Source organism: Cebus imitator, unplaced genomic scaffold (assembly GCF_001604975.1).
Source record: "Cebus imitator isolate Cc_AM_T3 unplaced genomic scaffold, Cebus_imitator-1.0 Scaffold33, whole genome shotgun sequence".
Classification (NCBI taxonomy): Eukaryota; Metazoa; Chordata; class Mammalia; order Primates; family Cebidae; genus Cebus; species Cebus imitator.
The window spans coordinates 3,520,478-3,530,015 of record NW_016107348.1 but is presented as its reverse complement, the minus strand read 5'-3'; the positions used below and the strand labels follow the sequence as shown (position 1 = coordinate 3,530,015).

The window sequence follows — 9,538 nt, the reverse complement described above, 5'->3', positions numbered from 1 at the left end:
GACAATCGTCAGCATTTTGGCCAGAGTGACTGGAGGAGTGGGGCTGCTATTAAGGGAGGTGGAAAGGCTTCCAGAGGAGCAGGTTTAGAGGGAAGTCCAAGAGTTTCATGTGAAACATGCCAAGTGTGATATTCCTAGTAGACATTTAAGTGGAGATGTCAGGTAGGGTTGGACATGAGGATCAGGAGTTCGGGGAGATTGGCTGGGGAGAAATACGTGGGTCATCTGATGATAGTATTAAAGGCCTTGCAATGAGAAATGATTATTGAGAGAATGAGTGAGGGAAGAAGACAAGAAGGAGAAAGAGTAAGAGGAGGTCAGGTAGTTACTCCCGTCACTTCTGCCTACATGCCTTTGGGCAGAACTCAGCTGCGTCTCTTTACCCAGCTGCAAGGGAGGTTGGGGAATGAAGTTTCTACTTGGGTGACCGGGGGCGCAGCTAAAATGTAGGGGGTTCTATTACTAAAAATAAGAAGAGGAGAAGGGAACTAAGAAGAGGAACAGTTAGCAATGGCTTCCAACTTGGTGTTTTTATGATGCATCTAATGACAAAAAGTGAGATGTGAGTGCTGAGTTCCTGCAGGGAAAGGGGAGGAGCGGGGGAGGGGCGAGGAGGGAAGGGGAGCCACAGTCCTCGGGGTGCCTTCAGGAAGGGAGAGGGTGGCTGTGTGTAAAACTTAAATTGCAGCTGGGTTTAATTTCCAAATTTCTTTGACAGATGACCCCCACCGAAGCAGATGCTCCCCTGTTCCCTGCTGGGACCTGGTCCCAACCCCAGTACTAGCCCCAATGGTGAGTATTCAAATTCCCAGGCCCATCGCGTTTTGGTTGGAAGTGTGGGGAGTGGGGGTGGGGAGGGGGCCTGTTCCTGGATCAAACATAGGATGTTCAGTTAATTAGCATTTTAGGTAAGTAACAGACAGCTTTTTGAGTATCAGCTAAATATGTCCCGTGCAATATTTGGGCATACTTATGCTAAAAAAAAAGTACTGATTGCTTATCTGAAATTCATGTTTAACCCAGTGCCTGTATTTTTATTTGCTAAGTCTGGCAGTTCTACATCTCTTCAACCTTTTTTTTTTTTCTTTCTACTGTTCCCATTTCCACCCACCCAAACCCATTTTTGGGCACAAATACAATTCTTTAAAAAAATGACTAGCATAGACTCTGATTTTCCTCTGACATTTAAGCAAATTTTTCAGTCTTTGTGAACAGAATCTTCATGTGACACCAGGAAGCATCACATAGTTTGAAGCCACTTATAAGATGTATAGTGCTGACATCTTCCTGCCTCCATTACTTTGCCTGTAGAATGAGGCATACAATTCCTATCCCTGCTGTCACATAGTAAGTGTGCGATAAAGGCTTACTAATATTTTAAAAGTACGTATGTCAGAGGCTCAGGGTGTGCATGTAGAGGGCATGGAAAGAAGTCCTATTACTCCCCATTAATAATAAATATATAATGCATAGATATCCTCCAGAGGATACATATGCATTAGTAATTAAATGGATCTTGTGGGGTTTTGTTGTTTTTTGCTTTGTTTTGTTTTGAGATAGGTTCTCACTCTGTCGCCCAGGCTGGAGTGCAGTGGTGTGATCTCTGTTCACAGCAGCCTCCACCTCCCAGGCTCAGGTGATCCTCCCACCTCAGCCTCCCATGTAGCTGGGACTTGTGATGCCCTGTTCATTCTGCCCTAAAGGATCATGTAACTTGTTGGAGAAAATACCTTTAGAATTTTCCCAGGAGTAAATTATTCACTATACCACTCTTGACCAACCATTTCCTTCATGTCCTGTGAAGTTCAGGGAAAAGATAGAAAGAGGGAAAGCAACTAAAGCCTCTCACCCTCCTTCTGCTCCTGGCCTTATGCTGTGCTCTTGGACTACATTATATGAAGTCAGCTTTCAGACAACCCTATGAGGTAGATATCATCAGCTCCATTTCACATACAGTGCTGGGAGTCAGTGAGGGTAAGTAATTTGCTGATGATCACAAAGTTGCTAGGAGCAGAGATAGGATTTAAACAAGACTGCCTCATGGAAAACCGTGAGCTCTGAAGGAAGGGCAGCAGGGCCTCCCGGTCTGGACTCTGTCTGGTGTGGGAGGGCCCCCGTGTCAAAGCCACTGGGTGGGACTGGCTGGCTTGGGTCTTCAGTTACAATGGGTCTTCTTGGGTCTTCAAGATACAATACTTCTGTGAAGAGAAGTATTGTATCCATGAATCACTTGGATTGGACATGGCCTTGGGAGCCCTCTTGGGAGCAACTTATCACTTTCCCTGTGCTCTTTTACTTAAGAAGAGGATGGCAAGCCCACAGATTGTGAATTTATTCCTTTATTCTGGCTAACGACCTGCAGCCCTGGAGGTGTATGGGTGAGGGCCGGCACCCTGAGGTCCTGCATACACGAGCCACCTCCTCCTCTGGACGACACTTGGATCAGTTGGAGGCTCTCAGAATGAGGGACAGATGTCTTTTCATACTTCTGTAGAAAGAGGGGAGACTTCATGTCACTCTCTGACATGTATCAGAAAAGGCTTCCCTGACGGTGAAGGCAGAGCTCAGTCACCCTTGCTCTTTCTGCTTTCCTCTGCCTCGTCCCGTCACCCTTTAGTCTGAATGGGTTGTGTGAGCTTCCTAAAAAACAGAGTTCTTAAAGCATCAAGATTTATTGGAATATAAAAAATTCATGAAGACAATAGCATTTGCTATTTCTTCTTTCTTGTGGCAGTCACAACTATAATTGATAATTGAATTGATTTTCTGTTAATAGCACGGTCTGACTGACTATAAGGTCAGTGAAAGCACGAACTTCACATTCTGTTTCCCCCACTGCATTCCCAGCACCCAGCACAATTCATCTCTCATGCATTCAATATGTATTTATGAGGCAACCATTATCTGCATGTCACTGTGCTAGGTATGGTGAAAAATAGTTCTTGGTCTATTCTAGGTACAAATCAAAATAGGACTTGGTATCTGCCCTACAAAAGTATGTCGTCTAGTAGATGAGACACATACATGAATAAGTATCTCAAGGAGAGGAAAAGATGTGTCTCAGAAACAAAGAGAGAGTAAGAGGAGAAAGGAGAATCAGGAGTTGTCACAGTGTGACGTCTGTGTCATGCAGAAGAAAGGGGAGGGCCCTTTAGACAATCACAATGTTGCTGGAGAATGGAGTGTATGAAACAGAGAGGAAAAAGATGAACCTGGAAACCTGGACTGAGGTCATATTAGCAATGGCCTTGTATGTCCCACAAAGGAATTGAGTCTTTTTCAACCAGGTGAAGAAGGGGAATAAAGGCTTTCATGTGGAGGAAATAAGCTGGTCAGATTTGTTCTCAGTGTGGGATGAAGCAGAGTGTGGTGGGTGTGTGTGGAGAGGGAGGTGTGGTGATGTCACAGGGCCAGTGATGGGGACGAGGGCCTGACGAAGGCAGTGCCAGTAGGACAGAGAGGAAGGTCTGGATGGCAGCGACATGTCCAGGGTAGAGTGGCAGAAGTTCCCATTCCTGCAGGTAAAATATGGGAGGGGAGGCAGAGGAATGAGTTGAGGATGGTTCTAAGTTTTCTAGCTTGGAAGATGAGGTTGACTGGAGAAAAGAAATAAAGGGGCCAAAATTGATTTGGGATGCATTAAATTTGTGCTCTGGATCCTGTTAGAATGGTAAATTTACAGTGGATCCTATTGGACAAGAAGCTAGGGGCTAGGGATCTCAGGCGAATGGGAGAGTGCATCATAAGAAGGTACATTGAACAGAAGAGCCACAGGGGGCACTGATATTTAAGGAAGAAGCAGAAGAAATATGAAGAAGAATGAGAAAGAGTAGTCGGAGATATGACAAGAGAAAGAAAAAAATGGGTTTCCCAAGTCTCTAGAAGGCAATAATTGCATCAGAAGCCCAGATTGTGAGTTCATACATTCTTTTCTAAGGAAGGTGTCTAGAACTGTGGCAGGCAGAATTTCTGGTGACCTCCCTAGGATAGCCACACTTTAATCTCTAGAACCTGTGAGTGTGTGACCTTCCATAACAAAATGAAGGTGGTGGGTGGAACTAAGGCTAAGGACCTTAAAATAGAGACATTATTCTGGATTATGTGGGTGGGCCCTTGAAAGGGAGTTGGGAGGCAGAATAGGGAGTCAGAGAGATGCGATGATAGAAGAAGAGGCAGGAGAAATTCAAAGAACGGGCAGGACTTGACCCACCATTGCTAGCTTTAAAGACAGAGGAAGGAGGCCATGAGCCAAGGAATGCAGGTGGCTTCTCAGAAGCTGGGAACGGCTCTCAGCTGACAGCCAGCAAGGAAGCGAGACTTCAGTCCTACACCTACAAGGACTGAATTCTGCCAACAACCTGAATGAATCAGGAAACAGATCCTCCCCCATAGCCTCCAGAGAGGAACACAGCCTTCCTGACACCCTGATGTTAGCTTGAGTCCCAGGTCAGACTTCTGACCCACAGACTTGTAAAATAATAATTTGTTTTAAGCCACAAAATTTATGGTAACTTGTTATTGCAGCAAAATGAAACTACAGGAACTGAAGTGGGCCAGGTTCCTCACCTGGTCCCTCTTTCTTGGCCTTTTCCTTAGATGGCAGTGGCCCCTGGATCTATTGTTGGGTCTCCTTTTCATCCCCTCCCATATTTTTTATTCAAACTGGATCCAGGACCAAAACCATTTTAAAGGGCAAAAAAATAATAATTAAAGCAAAGATTGCAATTTGTTGGGTTGTAGGTCAATCTTGTCCCAGCTAAGTTTTGTTTTAACTGTAATGTTACAAAATTTTTAAATTTCTCTTCCCTCCCTCCCTCCCTCCCTCCCTCCCTTCCTTCCTTCCTCTTCTAAGTAGAAGCTCTGGCAACACTAAGTTGGCTGGCTTGAGCAGAGTCTCTGTCCCCTCTGGGACATGTTCTCCAGTTAGCTGCAGTCTACCACTCCCTCTTCTCTCTCATGGGCTGCTTTACTCATTTATACGCCTTGCCTGTATTCTACAGGTGACTGACTTAGTGACACTAGCCTAACTGGCATGAGAACATGTTAGATCTGGGATCTTTGAAGGGAGTATGCAAGAAAGTAAAAGAAGCAATCAGCAAGACTTAATAAAAGAGAAGATGTTTTTTTCTAACTCAAGGTTGCCCTAATAAGTATCATGAAGCCTTTTAAATAACATGTTTGTGTGTTTGTATACCCGCACGAGTATACCTGTGGTGAATGTGGAGAGAAAGATAATTAAAAAACAGGAAGACGGGGCAAAGATCCAAGTTAAATGTGTCAGGAAAACTACCTTTCTTTTCCTTAAGTGGGACCCGTCTGCTGCCAACATGCAGGTTCAGCCATGCCCCACTCCAATGCCAGTGTATTTCAGTATGTGACCGTGAGTCAGTGTTTTACTAGATCCTGGTCAGTCACCTTGTTGCTGGCCTGACATCCTCTCCAGTCTCATGCATAGGACTTTTGACTTGTTCCTTTTTGAGGAAGCACTTCCCTGTTACCTCAATTCTAGTAACTAAAATCTTTATTCCTTACCTGGGATCTTGCCTTAGTTTTTTGCCTGATTTTTAGGAACTGGGATTTTGTTTCATGCCCACTCTTCTTTCTATGAATTGCAGTGCTGTTCTAAAACTCTAGCCCTGTTTGGGAAGGGAAGCCTCATGCCCTTTTGTCCAGGTCTTCCTGTCTTGCTGGGCCTTCTCCCAGGGGCCCAGGGGGCTCTCCACACCTGGCCTTCTTTCAGTGTCTTCTAGAATCATGTCTGCCTACAGTCTTCCTGGACCTCCTGCAAGCACAGCCCTACCAGGTGACCTCAGAGTCTCAGGTGTTCATGAGCTCTGTTCTAACATCACCTTTTTCATCCTTGTGAAAAGTCTGGGAAATAAAAAACATCGACACAACAGGAAGCTTTGGATGCAAATTTGAAAGGGTTCTCCAAAGAACTTCACAGACCTTTCCTGTTGTGTAACCCACAGAGATGACAAGCCAACCTGTCCTCAGTTACCTCCGGTGGGGGCTTGTTCAGGAAATTCTGAATCATTTTACTTCTGATTTTTTTTTCAAAGGAGAGTAAATAGGTCTATTCATTTAAAATTGTGACAATAGTTTAGGGCTTTAGCTCAAAAACTTTAAAGTTTTTTTAAAAAATCTAGTAGTTGGCAAATGAACAGAACTCTTGGGAAGAACAATTCCTTTTGTGCATGAAAAGTTGCGTAAACGGTTGGCATAGAACAAGAACAGGACAAAACATCAGAAGTGGTGTGTTCTAGCCCAGATGCTGCCATTTACTGCCCAGTAATCTTGGGAAAGTCACTTACCTTCTCTAAGGTTTAAAAATAAATGATTTCTGACGTGGTTGCCCACAGGGTTGTTGTGAGGACTTACTGAGACAGTGGATGTGAGTCATTGCCCAAATGGGAGATCCTACCATTAAAAGACGCCATCTGTCCCTGTTGATAATTATGGCACCTTGTTCCTGATTGCATTCAATGATCTCGACATCCATTTGTCACGGGATTCTTTAACAATCTGAGCCAGAGTCTGCGCAAGACCGTGAAGCTGCAGAGCGAGACCGAGAGCCCAGGTCTCCTGACCCAGCCCACCGTGGAAAGAAGTGCTTCCTCTCATGCTCTGCCCAAGTCTTACCCATTGCAGTCTGGTCCTGCCATATCTGGGCCGTTACCCCATTACTCTTCTTGATCATTCCTGGGGAAGATGGAACTAGGGCCTTTCATTTTTGACCAGAGAAGGTTCTGTCAGTGTTAGGAGGCCTCTGAGAGATGATCTGCCTCTGTTGGGGGTCTGGCTTAATTACTTCTCTTTTTTGATGTAGGATTTTTGTCTAAAGGGAGAGAGAAGAGCCAGTTATCACAATGATGATCTAGTAATTGAAGCTGCATTCTCTACTGGTTTGTCACTGTCATTTCCTTTAGGAATCGCAGTAGCCAAAACTGAAGCTTCAGGCTTTAGGACAGGTCTTCACATTCTTAGTCTCACCTTCTTCCCCAAGATCTTACATGCTCTAGGCCATGCATTGCTTTTCCAGTGTGAAGAGCCTCAAAGTATCTGGTTTGTCTTCTGGGCACTGGCACTGGCAAATAATAGCTGTGCAGCTCCAAGTCCCTGTTGGAAGGACAGGTCTGGAAGCAAGCCTGAGAAGTGACTTGGCTGGCGAGTACACCAGGACTGTCATTCAGAGGCTGTTTTTTTTTTTTTTTTTTTTTTTTTTTTTTAAATGGGCCTTGGTCATAAAAACAAAACTAAAATAAAAATAAATAAAAACAAGTCTTGGTCAGAGAATGCAGCCCCCACCCTGGGCTTATGGTTGTAAACAGTGGTCAGGGACACTTATCCGTAGTGCATATTCCAGAAACAGGGTATGGAATGACCCCCAGATTTAAGGGCTTACTTAGTATTCTAATCATTACTAGAAATAAAGTATACTCAGGATACCCTGTATGTAGTCCAAGTCAGATGTTAGATGTTAAGGATTCCTTTTTTTCCTGTTGGTATTCCGTCTACTTCATTTACATATGACTAAAATTACGGGTACAGAGTTTAGAAAGTGGTATGTCATATGACCTCAAACTATCTGAACATGAATCACCTAAAGCTGGTGTTGACATGGAGCCACTTAGGCCCTCAAACGACTCTTTGGCACTCCCAGCTATGGTTTTCAGGACCCCTGAGGATTCTTCCAGAGCCCTAACTTAGCATCAGTTTCACTTGGAAGCTTGTACAGAAGTGAGGTAGGCTGAAGCAGATTTTAACAGACTTAAGTCCCTTCTGTTCTTGTTGCCAATATCCTGCCAAGCAGAAGAACAGATCTTTCTTTTCCCACCTTACACACCCTGCCCTAAACAGCTGGAATATTCAGGAAGCTGGCAATAAAAGACCATCTGAATAAAGAAAATGTAGGACATATATACAATATAATACTAATCAGTCATAAAAAGGTAAACTCATGTATTTTGCAGCAACATGCATGGAACTGGAGACCATTATCTTAAGTGAAATAACTCAAATGGAAAGTCAAATACTGCATGTTCTCAGTTATAAGTGGGAGCTAAATAATAATTACACCTGGGCATAGAGAGCAAAGTAATAGACAATGGAGATGTGGAAGGGTGGGAGAGTGGGAGGTGGGTAAGGGATGAGAAATTATCTAATGGGTACAATGTGCAGTGTTTGGATGATGGCTACACTAAAACCCCAGACTTCGTTACTTCCAAATATATCCATGTAACGAAACTGCACTCGAACTCCTTAAACCTAAAAACATTAACAGATACAAATACAAGATCATCTGGGACGCTTCCACCAGCAGCAGTGTTCTACTGAAAAGTGGGTCAGAGACTCCAACTTCTTAAAAGTGCCGGTCCTAGTTGGAGGTGAGAAACACAGAGAAACCCCTCCTTAATTTCCCTCCAGACGCAGCAAGCTCAATTTCTAGGTTCTGCATGCCAAGAAGAGGCAGGGTTCGAAGCTAGTCTCTAGAAGATCTATCCCCTCTCCCATTGCACGGCTGGACATAGCAGCTCTGAACTGAAGAAGATTTCCGGCTCATGCCTACCCCTGGACAGGATACAGCTGCATGGCAGATATCATGAATCTTGGCTGAGTAAAGTTGCTTGATGAAGCTAAAGAGAAACACAGAAAAAAACTGCATCAGAACTCATGGCACAGACACAGTCACTGATAGGCCTCCAGCCTGGGGAGGGCCATGCCAGGAGGGCTTCTGGGACCCCTCCAGGGCAGGGGTTGGAAACTGAAGGTAAAGCTGGCCTGTTCCAGGGATCTTCAGGTGACCTGGTTTCTAAGCTGCAATTCGTGTGTGTCCCAGGAGACCTTTCATCTGGACACAAAGGCTATGATGTCAATTACATAGATCCAGGGAAGTAAAATAGGAGATTAGGCCAGATGAACACTAGAATCACAGGACTTTAGGGCTGTTTGGACCCTATGGATCACAGGCAATGTTCCATAGTGGCCTCCCCCATTAAGCAATGAGGAAACACGTGCAAATGGGCAGGTCAGGTTTGCTGGCATTTCATGCTCGTGAGAAGCAGAAAAGCAGTATTTCCAACCTCTTTCCCTAATAGAAGCTGGCAGTTGGGATAGAAAGGGAAAGTTTGGTGGGAGAGACCATGGGGAAACAAAGGCAGGGTTAGTGCGTGGGAGTGGGGTTGATTCCTTGAGACTGAAGATGGGGAAGAAAAAGAACATAATATGGCCTCAGTATGGGAGGTTAGCACTGCACAGTTTGTGACAGGGAAGAGATTCACAGCAGGAGCCTACAGGAAGCAGGAGGTATGGGATGGTGTGTTCAAACCAGCGTTGGTCTCAGTGTGAGGGGGAAGTAACAATTAGGACATTATCACAGTCTCTTAATAAAGATCACACATCATGCCTGGAAATGAGAAGATGAGTCAGCAGAGATACAGAGAAGCTTAAGGTGCCTGCCTTCCCCGGTTACAAAAAACCAGGAAGATACGATTATTCAGATGAGACTTGCTCACAGAGCCATGGAAGGAGGTCAGGA

At 44.6% G+C, this 9,538-nt stretch overlaps 1 protein-coding gene across 1 annotated transcript in view; it reads right to left on the bottom strand.

Annotated features, from left to right (window-relative positions):
* Nucleotides 1-7,199: 7,199 nt before the first annotated feature.
* RGSL1 (regulator of G protein signaling like 1) overlaps nucleotides 7,200-9,538 on the bottom strand; it is a 129,425-nt gene continuing 127,086 nt past the window's right edge. Inside the window, exon 23 of the mRNA XM_017524482.2 lies at nucleotides 7,200-8,636. Coding sequence (XP_017379971.2) covers nucleotides 8,566-8,636 — 71 coding nt within the window. The 3' untranslated portion in view covers nucleotides 7,200-8,565. The remainder of the gene's footprint in view (nucleotides 8,637-9,538) is intronic.